Source organism: Channa argus, chromosome 24 (assembly GCF_033026475.1).
Source record: "Channa argus isolate prfri chromosome 24, Channa argus male v1.0, whole genome shotgun sequence".
Classification (NCBI taxonomy): Eukaryota; Metazoa; Chordata; class Actinopteri; order Anabantiformes; family Channidae; genus Channa; species Channa argus.
In genome coordinates this window covers 569,846-587,952 of record NC_090220.1, presented here as the reverse complement: position 1 = coordinate 587,952, position 18,107 = coordinate 569,846, and the positions used below count along the sequence as shown (strand labels likewise).

The following is an 18,107-nucleotide window of genomic DNA, read 5'->3' as shown; positions in this document are numbered from 1 at the left end:
AGGACAGTAATGAAGTCTGGGCCTGAGATTGTGAAAGCTGGGCTGCGGTCATTCTTTGAGAGTGCCGCAGATGATATAGAGAAGATGGTAGAGAACCTCAAACTGGGCAAAGTATCCAAAGGCAATCAGGTGACCAAACTAAACAATATTTAAAATTGCCATGCACATATTTCTGTCAATGACTGTGCCAAAATATATGTTAAACGTTGATGATCGTGTGCTGCTTGTTTCATTAAAGCAAGTTAAAGGTGTATCCCAGAACATTAACTACACTACCATCGCCCTGCTCCCAGTGCTTACCTCCCTCTTTGATCACATTGCTCAGCACCAGTTTGGAGATGATGTTATCTGTGAGTGCTTTAAGAACTATTGCTGATTTTACATAGTGTTTATTTATTAATGTATCTTGACATTTCTCCACCTGCTTTTTCGCATACAGTGGATGATCTACAAATGTCATGTTATCGCATTATGTGTAGCATCTACTCCCTAGGGACCGTCAAAAATCCACATGTTGAAAGGTAAGTGCATTTGTACACCCATAAAAATGTGTAATGTAAATTTTGTAATATCTTTAATGTATTTTAGAGGTAGACGCTTTATTATATCATTACATTTACAGACAGAGGCCAGCTCTTGGAGAGTGTTTGGCTCACCTTGCAGCAGCAATGCCAGTGGCCTACTTAGAGCCCCATCTTAATGAATTCAATGCTTTCTCTGTCTACACAACAAAGACACCCAGAGAGCGAGCAAGTGAGTGTATTACAATTTCGTGACATATTTTGTGTCTAACATGCATTGTGTCTGAATTTTCTTTATTTCACCACTTGTTTTGTGCATGCCAAAGTCTTGGGCCTTCCTAGTGAGGTCCAGGAATTATGTCCAGACATCCCAGAGCTAGATGCTCTTCTAAAGGAGATTGGGGACTTGGCAGAGTCAGGGGCCCGTTATACTGAGATGCCCCATGTGATTGAAATCACTTTGCCTATGCTGTGTAATTACTTGCTTCGCTGGTGGGAGAGAGGACCTGAAAACTTCCCTGAGATGGAGGGCCGGATCTGCACTGAAGTCACATCAGAACACCTTAATCAGTTGCTAGGCAGCATCATGAAAATTGTAGTCAACAACTTGGGTATCGATGAGGCTTCCTGGATGAAGAGACTGGCTGGTGAGAGCTTTTGTATACTTCAATGTGTCAGTGTACACCTGATTTGGGTTTTGTAGGGAGATAACCAATTCTTTTCTCTTAGTGTTTTCACAGCCCATCGTTAGTAGAGCAAAGCCGGAAATGCTCAAGTCACACTTCATCCCAACAATGGAGAAGCTGAAGAAACGCACTTCAAAGGTGGTGGCTGAAGAGGACCATTTGCGGATGGAGGGGAAATCAGAAGGGGATGAAGAAGACGGCACAATACGTGATGAATTTGCTGTCCTCTGCAGAGACCTCTATGCACTCTACCCTCTACTTATTCGCTACGTGGACAACAACAGGTAAAATAAAGTTACAGACCCCAAACAGTTAAAAAAGGGGCTGTGATTCTTGCCTGGTACTGACTGAATTATAACATAATGCACTTAACTTTTTATATATTGTTTAGAACTTATTGTGATCTGGGAGTGTTTTAAAATAAATGGTTCTGCTGCAGGGCAAGGTGGTTGACATGTCCTGACCCAGATGCAGAAGAGCTCTTCCGAATGGTTGGAGAAGTCTTTATTTTCTGGTCCAAATCTCATGTGAGTATGTTCATTTGGCCCTTGAATAAACCCATTTTGTGTAGCTCCTGTTTACTGTTTAGTGAATGTGTTTTGCTTCTCTCTCTTTTGTAGAACTTTAAACGAGAGGAACAGAACTTTGTGGTGATGAATGAGATCAATAACATGTCATTCCTCACCGCTGACAGCAAGAGCAAAATGAGCAAGGTGAGTTAGTGAACAGCAGAGCCAGAGCTGCAATGGGGCTGACATTGTGTCAGGTCTCAAATCAGGCACCTGATAAACACAAACCCTTTGGAATTGTATTGCAGGCTTACTGTAAACAAATTAAATAAGTTCTTGTCTTAATCTTGTGTGATCATTTCTAGATTTTGTGACTTTCCCAGCTATTTTCTGCCACTTACATACATTCACGTATTAAAATGGATTATATTATCATCAGTATGGCTTTAGAAAGTTCATCCCTCCTTAAAAATGAATAAATCAATCTAAGACAGAAATGTATGCACCACCTTTACCAGTTACAACATTGTCATTTTGTATATGCTATTATTTATTTTATAAATTTATTTTATTTTAAATATTTGTTGGTTGATTGGGTTTGGGTAAACATAGAGAAGCCTGCTCTAAATCTTTTTAACTTTTGATTTTAATCGTACTTTTGAGATCAATAGCCGTTGTGTTAACAATATTCTCTCTCTGACTGTCCCGTGTCCTCCTCTTTTGGGTTGCGACGGGGTTTCCAGGGCGGGGATTCAGAGGTTAGACTTTGTTCCTGCACGACCGCTGTGCTGACCGCATGGCACCTCACTTTGAGGGAGCTTTTCATCAACCTCTCCAGCACACTGGCACATCTTATCCAAATACACTCATGCACACAGACACACACCAAAGATGTGCACATTCAATTCAGAGAAACATGACCCAACACAACTAATTTAGAGCTGGTGACAGATACTTTTTCCATACATTCAGTACAGTACTGTATCTCCTCAGTCATGAATACTTTGCAGTCTCTAATGAGTGAAACAAACTCAGTTGAGAAATTGTCTTTGCTATAAATAGAAAGTTATTTTTATTAAGAGAGCATGAACATCCAGGACAGACATTACTTCAGAGGAGCAACAAATAGACTTTGTATCCTGTTACACTGTCATTATTATAGCTACACTCCAGTGTGTGATCTTATGCATTTGTTCACTGACACATAGTCTTTTATTAGAATACTCAACACATTACACAAAACTACAAATTGTTGTCTACATAAACTTGCAAAATGATATAGAAATAGTGCAAAATGATATGTGAGGACAAACTCTCATGAATGTGCCCCATGGAAAACATTCACATTCTCATATACGATCACTGGACAATAGGGCTGACCCCATTTGTGGGCCATCCCCAGTCCTGCCAGTGTGTGAGGGGGGGAGTCCTGAGGCGCTTGATGAAAGTACTCAGCTGTAGAGTTGGGCTCATGGCACTGGGCTTTACACCAAGCCCAATGTGGCAGTGAGAGCACAGTGCCATCATCCTGTCAGTGAGTTTGCTCTGTTTTTTGATCATAGTTGAGTTGAAGTCTTCTAGTATGTCTGTTGTTTCTTTTCGTGACAGGATAGTTGACCTGTAGTTTTTGTAATGCAGCTTTATGGCACTAGGAGGTGATGTTTGTCTTCTCTGTGCTCTTTCTTCTCTCCTCCCTGGAAATGCCATGATACATCATGGTTTAGTTTCCTTTGCACTATGTAGTATCCACACTAACACATAACATATTTTTTAAACATTTGTTGGGTTTCCTCTTTAAAATGTGTTGAAAATGGCCATGTACCTAACCATCACATTAATTCACACTTATTATTTAAAATACTCCCTAAAATGCTTTGCACCCTGATATATTTTAGCTAGTCTTCCACTACAGATTTGCATCAGGCACTGAAGAAGTGGCTGTTGAACTGAGTCAGTACATTTTGCTCTACAGTATCTGCAATGCATCTTAAATAAGGGTGTGGAGGCTCTAGAATTGATTTAATTGTACATTGCGCAAATATCACTGTTTGACGGCAGGAGACTGGCCACTTATGCTTGTTTTTCCATTTCGGCCTTAATATATATGCCTGAATTTAATTAATGTACAGATCTGTACCAGTTCTTTTACAAAGCAACTTAAGGGTTTACATACTAATTCACATGCAATAACACCAAAGTAACAGATTTTGGATTTAGTAAATATACAGTAGTACCATGTTAAGTGCTTGTAGTACTAACTAGCAGCAATATATGTAATCTTAGTGGTATTAAGTAGTATCTGTATCACAATCACAAGTCCAGAAGATGGACTTTTATCAGCTGTCTCCATTTGTCCAGTTTGTGCCCTCCAGCTTTCTGTGAGGTGATGGATATTTCTTTGTGATCCTGTGATGAACTCGACGGCATGTCTCAAATCAAAATACTCTGTGATGTATTTTTTCATAGAGTTAAATAGACTAAACATTCATAAAACAAATCTCATTTGCACATCTTGGAGGACTCCAGAAAGAGCTGATGACAGAAGGACCAAACTCATAACAGATGTTTGGGAGCAGAGCACAAGGACGTATTCCATAGCCAGCTTTTACATCATGTGTGATTTTAACAGCTTGCTACTAATAGTTCTAACTCAACTTTCATGCATTCTGTTCTGTCACTTCATCTAATATTTTAATTTTGTTTACCAAGGGCTGCTGTTGTTACAAGTTACAACTTCACAATTAAAGAACAACATATGCATTTTTAAGGCATTATTCCTATCCATACAATGTTAAATGACTTGTCACCTCAATGATATTTTGCTGTCTTGCATGTTTTGTAATGTAAAACTGTTGTTTTAGTTTCTTATAGGACCCATATCTTTCAGCTTCCCTTTCCCAAAGTCAACTATATTCTCACTTTACCCTCACATTTTCACTATGCCCTCTACTCACCAGTCTGAGCTCAGAGAAACAAAGATTTTTCTTACTTTTTATTTACAGATTGGATGACTGTGACATGTTTACTGAATGTAGCTGGGTAGTACTACAGGTGTTATTGCCTAATAAACAGCTTGCAGCACTATAGTGCTCAGTCATTACTAAAGGTAGAAATCACTATATAGTAGGATTAAAACATCCACCTAGGTTTGTTTTGCATTTTAAAGAATGCTGGCTGTGCTTACAAAGTCTTTAAAGACATATATTTACTTTGTGTATAGTAGAATATACAGTACATAGAATCAGTGATTTTGCCGTAGTAGTGTTGCAGTCAATTGTAGCAGTATAGGAACCATGAACACTACTTCCAAGCATTTAATCGCGGCTGTAGTATGTTGGATACAGATCCATGTGGTGTTGTGCTTCAGTCATTTTATGAGATACTGTGAATGCTTTTTCGGTTTGTTGTCTCTTCTCTCAGGGTGGAGGCTCAGATACCGAACGTACTAAGAAGAAGAGACGAGGAGACCGTTACTCTGTGCAGACGTCACTTATTGTGGCTGCCTTGAAAAAGATGCTCCCAATAGGCCTCAACATGTGCTCTCCCGCAGATCAAGAACTTATCAACTTGGCTAAAATTCGATACTCTTTGGTAGTTTTTTTCTTGATCTTGAATTTGATTTTGCTAAACATCTGTTATCTGTAAAAAACTGCAAATATTACACAATAGTTATAGTTACAACCCATTAGGATCTTAGGATGATAATTTTTGATAAATCCTTTTAACTTTACAGAGAGACACTGATGAAGAAGTAAGAGAGTTCCTGCAAAACAACCTTCATCTACAGGGCAAGGTATACTTTAAAAAGTGTTTGCCTAATAGTGTTGTATTTACTTTTGAAGAATTAAATATGGGAAGATAGATAATCAATCACTATAAAAATAGGCTTCAGAAAGCTCTATATCCTTTCGTTGTTTAAAGGTGGACAACCCCTCCATGCGGTGGCAGATGGCCCTGTATAAAGAGATGGCAGGGAAGGCTGAAGATGCTGATGCTCCAGTGAAAGTTGTCAAAAGAGTGCAGGAGGTTTCTGCTGTGCTCTATCACCTTGAGGTGGTAAGTGGCTGTTCTAAACCACACCAACTGTAGCAGTGGCATATATTTAAGTACATCTACAAAGCTTAACTTTATGCATTAATGTTATTATGTACTCATCTAACTACTGATTTTAAATGTATGGTAAGTCCTGTGCTCAAATTAATAGACTAATGTGATGCAGATGTTGAGAGATATCAGTCGAAAATGTTCAACTGTGACTTGGGAATTGTCCTGTTCTTCTAAAAAATGTTCATATGAACTCTTTTTGCCACTTTATAAATGTCAATCTTTTCTGCTGTAGACGGAGCACCCATTTAAATCTAAAAAGATGGTGTGGCACAAATTGCTTTCCAAGCAGAGGCGCAGGGCTGTGGTTGCTTGCTTTAGGATGACACCACTCTACAACATCCCAAGGTGAGAAAGCTGTGAAGCTACATCTGGGAAAGTTTTTATAACAAATAGCTGCGGCAAATGCATAAAAGTGCTAATACAATTATATGGAACGAGCAGTCTTCAGCCAACTCTCAGACTTCCTTTCCAAGAACAACCTCCTCGATGTCAACCAGTCTGGCTTCAAGAGGGGTCACTCCACAGAAACGGCACTCCTGACTGTTGTGGAATATCTTCGAGCTGCAAAAGCCACAGGTCAATCATCTGTCTTAATTGCACTCTATCATCAGCCTTTGGCACTGTGAACCATCAGATCCTCTTGTCCACACTCTCTGACTTGGGCATCTCTGGATCAGCTCTAGACTAGCTTTGTTCTTACCTATCGGGACGAACCTTCAAGGTATCCTGGCGGGGGCATCTTTCTCACTCTCATATTCTCTCTACCGGTGTGCCACAGGGCTCAGTTCTTGGTCCTCTCCTCTTTTCTATCTATACTTCATCCCTAGGGGCCATCATTCACTCACATGGTCTTTCCTATAACTGTTACGCTGATGACACGCAGCTCTTCCTGTTCTTTCCACCGGACCACTCCACTGTCTCATCGTGCATTTCTGCCTGTCTCTCAGACATCTCAGCCTGGATGAGTGAGACACACCTTCAGCTCAACCTCTCCAACACTGAGGTCCTTGTCTTCCCAGCCAGACCTTTGATGCAACACAACATCAGCATCAACATTGGATCTACAGTGATTGTCCCCACTAAATCGGCCAAAAATCTGGGGGTCATCATAGACGACCAACTGAGCTTCAAGGACCACATCTCCTCAGTCTCTAGGGTGTGCAGATTTGCTCTCTACAACATCAGGAAGATCAGACCCTACATCACGGAATATACAACCCAACTCATTGTACAGGCTCTGGTCACATCTCGTCTTGATTACTGCAACGCTTTGTTGATGGGGTTACCGGTATCCACAATCAAATCCTTGCAGATGATCCAAAATGCAGTAGCTCGCCTCATTTTTAATCAGCCAAAAAAGACCCATGTCACACCACTCTTCAGATCTCTGCATCGGCTTCCTGTAGCTGCTCGCATCCGGTTCAAAGCTCTGTCTCTTGCTCACAGGATGGTTAACTCGACAGTTCCTGCTTACCTCAACTCACTCATTCAAGTCTACAATCCTTCCCGCCCGCTGCGATCTGCCAGCGAATGACGTCTGGTGGTCCCAGCACCACACAGAAGACACCAAGCAAAACTGTTTAGCGCAATGATCGCACGATGGTGGAACGAGCTACCAAACTCTGCACGCTCAGCTGAATCTCTCCCAATATTCAAAAAACTGCTGAAAACAGAACTCTTCCGCGTCTTCCTATGCACTTAAATCTTTAAAAAAAAAAAAAACCTTTCTGCTCTTTCTCGCACTTGCATCTCGTGAACTGTGAACACTTTTCTGATAGGACTTTGCTTTGAGGTTTTCTCCTTGACTTAGATTTTTACTGCCTTGTACCTCACTTGTAAATCGCTTTGGATAAAAGTGTCTGGTAAATGACTAAATGTAAATGTAAATGTAAATCTAATACAATTATATATTTTTTACATTGCAGACACAGAGCTTCAAACATGTTTCTTGAGGGATACAAGCGCAACTGGCTCAACACTGAGGGTTACTCGTTTGAGGACAGGATGATAGATGACTTATCAGTGAGTGAAAAGTCACAATTGTTTCAACTTGAAATGTTTTCACAATTCCATTACTCACCCTCCATCTCCCTATGCATCACAGAAAGCAATGGAGCAAGAGGAAGGAGATGAAGAAGAGGAGAAAGAAACAAAGCCAGATCCCCTCCACCAGCTCATTCTGCATTTCAGTCGCACTGCTCTAACAGAAAAGAGGTTGCGTCCTCAGTGATATTGCAGAATGACACTAAAATACAAAACTGTGCAGACAATGTAACACGTTATTCCTAGTCCATCAATTGTCTTGTCTCCATTTTAGCAAACTTGATACAGATCACCTTTACATGGCATATGCAGATATTATGGCAAAGGTGAGTCATTGCAAATGTCTTTAGCTATGAGCCAAACTTTAATATATGTATAATTTACTTTGAAATGCTCAAAATGCTCATACTTTTTGTTTCTTCTCTCCTACTTAGAGTTGCCATATTGGTGAGGAAGAAGAAGGGGGAGAGGAAATGGTGGAAAATGCTGAGGATGAGATGTCCTTTGAGGTGCGACAGTCAGAACTGGTAATGGGCGGCGAGGGGCTGGGGACCAGGAACACAGTGGAGCGGTAGCTCTCAATGCATTGAGTGACCCCATCATCAGACCATTATTTCACAAGCACATTGTTTTCTCTTCCTTAATTTTGTTTAGTCAACTTTGTCTATTTTATGTCTCCGTTTGTCTGTTCTGTCTATGTGTTTCTGTCTATGTGTTGATTTAGAAACTCAAAGCTCCAATCAAAGCCAGTATCACACAAAGAACAATGTGGCTCAAAGATATTCCAGTTACACCATGTCCACACTGTCCACTCCTCTAGTTTTACCATTTACTGCTCTAAGAATTGGAACGGACTTCATGGTTTACTTTGAAAGGCAACAGCAGCTACTGCTACATACCTTTACTTTGTTAAAGTGTCTGAGTCTCCCACACTATAGTCATTGATACACCCAGTGCTTCATTGCTAGAGCCAGTTGGTGCTTAAATATTGGCATTTTGTGTTTGTTTGACCAACAGTTTGGCGACATATTGTTATTTTAATCTAATAAAAATATTTATTAAAAAAATTCTTCAAAATATGTAAGGCGTTCTGTAAACGTTTGTTATTAAAGGCTGTTAATAAAAGATATATAATTTTAAATCTCTACTAAAATGGTTGAACGTGATTTAACAAAAACTAACTACCTAGTGGTGTCATTCCTCTCAGTGGATATAACTGTCCAATTTTGACTTTCTCTGTGTCTCTTGCCATTGTTCCATGTAATCTCTGTCGCCTTCATAACACCAGCCTTGTTTAACTGAATGCAACTGATCAATGTTCCCCTCCCCACTCACATAGCATACTGACAGACTACAGTGAAAGCCAGTGTAGGACATGTTAGAACATCTACAGTAGACTCATACACATAGTCATAGTTTTAAGTTTGAAGACAATTCAAATGCATCATTTAGCACATAGTTTTGAGGCAGTGCATAGTTTTGTGTAAATTTGAGGTCACTTGCACAACACATAGTGGGTAGAGCATGGTCAGGCATACGTGGGTGGGAGGAGGGTTGGGGTGGGAGGGGTTGGGTTTTGGGAGGGGGGAGGGAGGGAGGGAGGCAGGGGTGTCAGAGTGTGGGATGTTACAAATTGATTTGTGATGTGGCTGAACAGAGGAATGTCAGTTTGTGCTCCGAAATAAGATTTTTTAATTTGAAAGCCAATTTCTTTCTCTACATGTACCATATTCTTGCAGTCCTCGAATTCATAAACAGAGAATTAAAAAGAAGTATTTAAAACCATTCAATGCCAGCACAATGTGTTTTATATATTATACATTGGTACAGTATTTTTAAGCCAGAATGTAAAGCAAAGGCACACTACTACTGAGCTGATTACTGCTAAGCCCAGCTAATACTAATGAAATATCTCTGGAACAGAGGGATTACAGCTTTTGTCCAAAGTATCGTATTTGCAGGGCCAATGCAATAAAAACACCTTGGTAAGCTACAAAGCTAAAATGCTAAGTCAAAGGGGCAGTTTCCTGTAGTCTAACGCTTGCTCCATCCAGCAAACGTGAAGAAGTAGTATAACAACTCCATGACTAATAAAGTGAGTTGACAGAATGTGTGCGAGTCAGATACTGAGAGAGAGGTATATTAAATGGAAATAACCCATAGTGCAAAGGCTTGTAAATATATTAGTGTGCACTGAAGAGAAGAGAGAATTAGCAGTGAGTGTCAGAATATTTTATAAGAACAAAGAAATTTCTTTTAGGTATTTCACAGAACTTGCCAATCAATAGATACAGTATTTTCCCTTTAAAGATGACTTTAAATTAGTATGCATAAAGCACAGCCATTGAAAATGGTAAGTTGATTATACAGAAGTGAGATGAAAGGGACTTGAGTGAAAGGACAGTGAATGTGTGTTGAAACTGAGAATATGAATGTATAGCATGGACAACTTAAATAAAGACAATAAAGAATTTCTAAACATCTGGTTAAACTTTATAATGCCACTATATTTTATCAAGTATCTGACCTTAAAGAGTCCATTCTATCCATTTGAATTCTCTGTGCAAAATATTACAGTACCACATTCTAATAAAGTTTTGTGTCCATCACAGGAAAAAGAAATGGAGAAACAAAGGCTCCTGTACCAGCAGTCCAGACTTCATAATCGTGGTGCTGCAGAGATGGTCTTGCAAATGATCAGTGCCTGTAAAGGTAATTTTACTGCTTATCTTAAGTGTGTCTGCAAACCTGCCTGCACTCTTATTCTGTTTATCCTTGTCAAGTTTGACTGTTTCTTTTCCTAAAGGTGAGACTGGTCCAATGGTGTCTACAACCCTCAAGCTGGGTATCTCCATTCTTAATGGTGGAAACAGCGAGGTTCAAAGGGTATGCTTCCTGAAAAGAAAGCCCAATTTTGCATATTAAATTTAAACTTTATATAATATAAACAATTTAAAGATTCTAAAAACATAGCTTTTTAATGGATTACCTTGTTTGTCAGAAAATGCTGGAGTACCTGAAGGATAAGAAGGATGTAGGCTTTTTCTTGAGTGTCCAGGCACTGATGCAGACATGCTGGTCAGTTTTAAATTAATGGGCACATATTTAAATTTTTGAACGTTAAACTAACTTGAGTGAAATGTGGGTATTCCACATCTTAATTGGGTTTATTTTTACTGCAGTGTCCTGGATCTAAATGCATTCGAGAGGCAGAACAAGGCTGAGGGGCTAGGCATGGTGTCAGAGGAGGGCACTAGTAAGTTTCCAAACTCTTTTCTTCGGCATCATTTTTTACACGTAATAGAGCTCAAGGCAAAAAATTACTCTGTAACCATTGTTTAATATTATGATGTAATACACTATTTTTATTGCTTATTTAGATTACATTATTCAATTAACCTCACTCAATACACTGTTGTACACACTACACATGGTGATAGAAAAAGGTGAGGAAAATGGGAAGAAGTTTTTCTTAGTGAGCAATCAGAACCATATAGCATTTACTACTGCATGAAAATGTATTGATTAGTTATTTACAGTATTTTCAGTTCACTGAGCAATTCCAAACTGTGTACAAACTGTGTGCCATATTGCTAATCTTATGTCGGTTACATTTATATCATGGTACAAAGGTTTATTTTCTTTTCAACTGTAACTGTGCACAGAAACTAAAATAAACAAACCGAACATTATGCTCATTTAATATAGTTCTTGGATCTTGGCCTGAAGTCTTCATTTGTCTTTAGTACTTTATATGCCCCAAAAAACCCAAATACATATAGGTGCATTTTGTTCATCATTACTTAGATATTACATATTTTAAGCAACAACAAAGACATTTTGGAGGAGTAAATAAGAGGCATGCGTTTTATCCATTGTCATATTTTACAAGGGTGAAACTGAAATTCATTTTTGATTTAGATGTAGTGATTTTATTCATTTTATTGTCATGGTATTTACCATCATCATACCATAGAAAATCAACCAATCAATCAACATGAAACATGAATTAATAAATACAATTAAGGCCCTGTAATCATCTATTCATTCATCTTCCTCTAAGTGTTTTCCATTTGTGACATTTAGTGTACAATTTAATTGAATAATTATTTTCCTAACATGAAATATTATTAACTTTTAGATAACTGTTAAGAAGAATTGGAAATAAGGATTTTATTTAGTTCATGTTTTTTCTTGTTTTTTCTGGTATGTCCAGAAGTTTGTTGATTGGGCTTCACCTATTGTTTTATCAACATTTAGCATCTAAGGCTAAAAGTTACTTTGAAAATCTGCCTTAATGAATTTGCCATGGAATGTTGTTAATCTCCCCCTCCTCATCTCTTAGTCCTCTACTGTTGTCAACACACTGATCCTCTCTCCCTTCCCCATGATCACTGCCACCTCTCCCTTGTCCCTCCTTTCATGGTCCTCAGACTTGAACCTAGATCGGGGTAAATCATGTTTCTGTCCATCTGTGTCTATGTCCTCTTATTTTTCTTTTCTCTTTCTTTGTCTTTGTTGCTTCATCACTTCTTTTTCTAACATTGAAATGCTACAAAGAGTGGATTGGATGCCTCTGTCATGTTGGATGCCATCTTTTATGTCCATAGTTTGTACCATTCCTCTCATGTCTTGTTCATTTCGAAACGCAGTGAATGGAATCTGGTTTTTTCACCTACAGCAGCTATAGGTGAAGATTTAGATCTTAAAAACAATAAGAGAGCTGCTCATTTCTCAACTTCAGTAACATCTTGCCCATTTCAAATCACATAATTTATGGAGAAGTTGTTCTTGCATGCAGAATATTCTGTGGGATCTGAGTATACCATTGACTAAATCTCTAAATGTTTGGAGGTTTAAATGGTACATGGCAAATTCAAGTGCACATCTGTTGAAGGCAATTGGCTACCTAAACTGTATTTTGACTTGACTAAGGAATTCACAGTCCCTTTGTCCGGTCTCCATATCAAGCACTAGATTCCCTTCAAGATTTTGATGGACAATTTCCCTACGTCTCTGACATTTAATATAAAGTTAAAATTTTATATGTGTGTTGCATGATTGTGTGGCTGTGCATTTATTCAATCAAGCCAGTGGTGAGGTGTGATTTTAAAAAGATAAATAATAAATATTATTGTACATATAATATATGGTATACAGCCCATTTGTTAAAAATGATTTTTTTAAAAAGGACAAAAAGTTTAACACTTGATTACCCGTTCATCCCTGACTGAAGAGTTTAAACTTTATTTTGTACAGAAGTGAACTATTATTGTGTGCTAGTTTATACATGTTGTTAATGTCACTGTTGTTATTTGTCACTGCAACCTATTTATACATTCACTGTATGCATGTGCTGATGCCTCCTACATGTTGTTTGACATTTGACTGCATGTTAGACCATTGTCAGATCACAGCCATTTGTATTTCTTCTCTTAAACTATACAGTTCAGTCTCAGAGAGAGGTGGGTATTGCATTGTCTGATACTGAAATTCACAGAGATGATAAGCTTATTTTTTTCCCTATCCTCACACTGCTTATACACAGTTAATATCATTTCATTATTTACAGTATTACTCATTACACTAAGACATTGAAACACTCTATTTAGTGTGATTGTAACTCACTCTTGGGATGTAATCTAACACTTCCGTTCATTTGATTTTTTCCTTAGATGAGAAAGTAATGTCAGATGACGAGTTCACCTGTGACCTCTTCCGTTTCCTGCAGCTGCTTTGTGAAGGTCACAATAATGGTGAGAGTAAAATTCAAACCAAGGTGTATATATATATATATATATATATATATATATATATATATATACCATTAAAGTTAACACTGTCAACATTATTCTTAAAATGATTGGTATTTTCTTGCAGATTTTCAGAACTACCTACGCACACAGACAGGCAGCACAACTACCATCAACATCATCATCTGTACTGTGGATTACCTCCTTCGACTCCAGGTGCAGGTTGACAGTAATTTAGCTAAAAGAGTGAAGATAAACACAAGTTTAAATTAACATATTGGGGAAAATATATTCACAAAAATTGCTTATACAGTAAAATATGGTATCAAATATTTAGCTTGTTGATTGGATTGATTGCACATCCCAGTTTTACTATACACCCTTTCCTTCAATCATGCATTTTCAGTCATTTGTTTCTAAAGGCTTATCTGGTATTTCAGATCCTTAGAAAAGTCTTGTAAATAAATGTACATTTTTATGTTTTGTAATTTTCAAAAAACTCTACTTACCTCTCCATTTTTTAATCTAGGAGTCTATCAGTGATTTCTACTGGTATTACTCTGGGAAAGACATCATTGATGAACCAGGGAAGAAGAATTTCTCCAAAGCAATGACAGTGGCAAAACAGATTTTCAACAGCTTGACTGAGTATATTCAGGTAATATTTAGACAAACCAGGCAGTTGCACCAGTTGTTTTGTTTTTGCACATACATGTTATAGTAAAATTCTTTCTCTGCATTCTGCAATCCCAGGCTACACACCAGGTGTGTCCCTAAGTGAGACAGTGCTAGCTCCGTGGCTGTCCACGGGGATCCCCCCAGGAGGATGGGTTAAATGCAGAGAAAGAATTTCATTGTAACATTTATGTTGAATATGTATATGTGCTCAATGACAATAAAGGTTATTATTGTTTTTCTGCTATATGTAACGCACATGTTGTCTCTTCAGGGTCCATGTACTGGGAACCAGCAGTCCCTGGCTCACAGCAGATTGTGGGATGCTATTGTCGGGTTCCTTCATGTCTTTGCCCACATGATGATGAAGCTGGCACAGGTATGACTGTACAATTTAACATTTCAACTATAATTTACAGATAAAAGATATGTTTTTCCAGGAAAAGGGTAAAATAAACAAAACAGACTTTGTTGCCTTTCTATAAATTTGTGTGGACTGACCTCCTAACCTTACATCTACAGTTGCTATCAGTTTTATTCATTTTCAGTGAATAAGCAAAAAGTCAATGAAAGGCATGACTTTTTGAAGCCAAGTATTACCCCACCTGTGCACTAGTGCTCATTTTCTTCCATTTTTGCTTTCTGTAGTTATCATTGGCCTCGGTTGTTATGTCATGTTGTGTTTTTTCTGAGCCTTCAGGAACATATTTCTGAAAATATTCAGTGGATTTATTTGATCGTTGTTTTTAAAAACATATTTGTTCATTCGGAATTTTTGTCAGCAACATGTCTCCAGAAAGTTGTTACAGGGGCAACAAAAAACTGAGACAATTTTGTAATGCTAAAATAAACACCTTGCAAAGAAAAAACATATATAAATGAGAAGTAGAAATGCCACCACATTCTCTGGGCCTAAGCTCATTTAAAATGGAATGACGTGGAAAACTGTTTGCTCTAACAAGTCAGAATGTAAAATTCTATTTTGAAAATCACTGACGCCTCGTCCCCCATGCTAGTGACTGGTTATCAGCAAACAGTTCCAAATTCAGCATCTCTGATGGTGTGGGGATGCATTAGTGCAGACAGCATCAATAACTTGCATATCTGTGAAAGCACCATTAGTGCTAAACAGTAAAGGTTTTAGAGCAACATATACTGCTATTTCCACAACACTTTTCAGGGAAGGCCTTAATTACTTCAGGCAACACAGTGTCAAACCGCATTCAAACAACAACATGGCTTGAGAGTAAAATAGTCCAGGTACTAAATTAGCCTTCCTGCAGTCCAGACCTGTCACCCATTAAAAGATTTAGTTCATTACATGGCAAAAAATATGACAAAAGAAGTGTTAAGAGACTGAATTCCCATATAAAGCAATAAAGGAAAAATAAATTTGCTTTCATACCTAAAGTATTTGGCGTTTTAAATGTGTTGCTGGCATCTAATTTAAAATGGAGCATTTATCAAAATATGTTTCAAATTATTTTCAGATCATTGCATTTTCTTTTGATTTACTAAAATGCTAAAAATGAAAGTTTAAAGTGAAAGAAATCACATGAATTTTGCACTCTATATAAAGCGGTCATCATTTGTGGATGAATAAGGTTTATAACATATGTATTATTTGCATACATAATATTTTAATTAAACATCCAAGAGCTGAGCTGAGCTGTATTTCATCTCATATGTCATCTTTGATTTCTATCAGTCGTTTTTTACTTATTTATTTATATTTATGCAGTATTTGCGGCAATGGAAAATGTCTTGATTGTTTATTGACTGAATCATTTATTTATTATTTAAACTGTCTTCCACATGGTCAATGCAGGGTAAAGTATGTATCAATTTCTTTTATGTATTGATGTGAAATTGTGTTTACTTGTTTGATATATATTCAATGTTGGTTTACTTTATCAAGCTGTTTTATATCCACCTGCTTTCAAACTACAATACCTGATTTAAAAGGTCTTAAATGCCTAAATTACTACATTAAATACATCAAATTATTTGTATACTTTAATTCTTTATATTTCATAAGTTCATCAAAAATATTTTTTTACTGTGGGATTTTCCATGCTACATTAAAATTAAACTGTAAGAGAAAACAAAGAAAGAATTTCTGTTGCATTTAAGTTTTGTTCAACAGAGGGGAAACGATTCAAAGGAGTCTTATTTTTTCATGTAAACACGCAGTCAATCGCTAATTGATAATTAATTAACCTGTTACAAGCAACAAGTTTCAAATTGAACTGTATTTCCACTGAATGAATCTGTAGGATTTAGCAGTAGCTTTCTTCTTAGTGGTGAATACAAGTGACTTTGTGATCTAAAAATCAGATTCACAGTATGTTACATTCTCATTAAAAACACACTAATAATAATAATAATAATAATAATATCAGAGAAAAAAAAACATCACAGTATTAACCTTGTGTTTTGGACTGAACAGAATGTTCTAGCTTGTTCTAGTAATGGACTGTTTAAAGACATGAAATAAGAATTCTGACAGATGACAGGAAAAAGCTTTGTGCCAGTTAAATAAACACCCTAAAAAGCAGAAAAGGACACATATCAATTCTGTCTCATTTTAGAGAAATTCTCTGAAACGTAGAACTTTTTACCAGAACAAAGGTCAGAGTAATTGTAGGTAATGTACTGAAAAATGTGTCCATTCTATAGCCTCACGTGCAGCCCTACTGACATCTAATAATATTAGCTTGTGCTTCCCTTTTAAACTAGTCAGTGTTTACTGTGACCCTGCAAAGGCTAACACAATTAGTTGTCTTTTATAGCCCCTGGCAGGACACACCATCCATTTCAACTGTTAATGATTGAAAAATGTCAGTAGTGGTCCCAGCATCTGGCAAGCTCAGAACACAAAGTATCTTAAATTACTGGATTTAAAATAGGAGGTTATGTCCATACTTTGATTTTTTGTTTAAAATGAAATGAATAAAGTGTGGGAAACACATATTTTCAAAGGTAATATATAACTTTTAAATACCAGAAAGATTTTAAACTGAGTGCGTTTTTTTGATCCTTTTATAAACCTTTTTTAGTGAATTACTGTATAATTCTAGAATATAATTCTAGGACGTTGTAATTTATCAGTGTGAATCTATACATTTTTAAAAGAGAAGCAGGTGACTATAAAATGTCCTGAGAGAGAAACTGACCTTTAACCTCCATTGTTGGAGTGTACATTTTAATATGATATTATTATGTGCTGGAATATACATTTTAATGTGCTATCCACTTTGTGTGCACAGATTTAACAGGGGTTATAATTCTGTTGCCATTTTCATTTACTAATACCTTACCCGAGGGAGCATGCTGTTCTTTTGTGCTGTGTTGCTATGTAGCCTATATGTTGCGTGTTGGGTTGCTTGGCTATAACACTTTTTAAGCATCAGTATGTACGTTTGGAATATACAGGGCTTGACATTAAGCTTTTTAAAAAGCTTAATCAGTGCTTAGAGAGTGACAACCATTCACACTCATATTCAAAACTATGGGCAATTTTAGAGTCACCAATTAACTGTATTTACTTAGCATTTATTTTTCAATTCCCTGATCAGGCAAATGCATGAATATATATATATATATATATATATATATATATATATATATATATATATATATATATATATATATATATATATATATATATATATATATATATATATATATATATATATATATTTACATTTACATTTACATTTAGTCATTTAGCAGACGCTTTTATCCAAAGCGACTTACAAGTGAGGTGCAAGGCAGCAAAAATCTAAGTCAAGGAGAAAACATCAAAGCAAG

At 37.1% G+C, this 18,107-nt stretch overlaps 1 protein-coding gene across 1 annotated transcript in view; it reads left to right on the top strand.

The window, feature by feature from the left end:
* The window catches only part of LOC137109158 (ryanodine receptor 1-like), a 47,862-nt gene that overhangs the window by 22,923 nt on the left and 6,832 nt on the right, over positions 1-18,107 (top strand). The window contains exons 65-89 of the mRNA XM_067494632.1: positions 3-129; positions 239-350; positions 440-521; positions 623-753; positions 848-1,168; positions 1,251-1,491; positions 1,647-1,734; positions 1,828-1,920; positions 5,137-5,307; positions 5,450-5,509; positions 5,638-5,772; positions 6,056-6,168; positions 7,749-7,845; positions 7,928-8,037; positions 8,141-8,192; positions 8,301-8,375; positions 10,479-10,578; positions 10,673-10,752; positions 10,868-10,944; positions 11,049-11,122; positions 12,300-12,317; positions 13,542-13,622; positions 13,747-13,835; positions 14,149-14,277; positions 14,569-14,673. Of these exons, the coding sequence (XP_067350733.1) occupies positions 3-129; positions 239-350; positions 440-521; positions 623-753; positions 848-1,168; positions 1,251-1,491; positions 1,647-1,734; positions 1,828-1,920; positions 5,137-5,307; positions 5,450-5,509; positions 5,638-5,772; positions 6,056-6,168; positions 7,749-7,845; positions 7,928-8,037; positions 8,141-8,192; positions 8,301-8,375; positions 10,479-10,578; positions 10,673-10,752; positions 10,868-10,944; positions 11,049-11,122; positions 12,300-12,317; positions 13,542-13,622; positions 13,747-13,835; positions 14,149-14,277; positions 14,569-14,673 (2,761 nt within the window). The remainder of the gene's footprint in view (positions 1-2; positions 130-238; positions 351-439; positions 522-622; positions 754-847; positions 1,169-1,250; positions 1,492-1,646; positions 1,735-1,827; positions 1,921-5,136; positions 5,308-5,449; positions 5,510-5,637; positions 5,773-6,055; positions 6,169-7,748; positions 7,846-7,927; positions 8,038-8,140; positions 8,193-8,300; positions 8,376-10,478; positions 10,579-10,672; positions 10,753-10,867; positions 10,945-11,048; positions 11,123-12,299; positions 12,318-13,541; positions 13,623-13,746; positions 13,836-14,148; positions 14,278-14,568; positions 14,674-18,107) is intronic.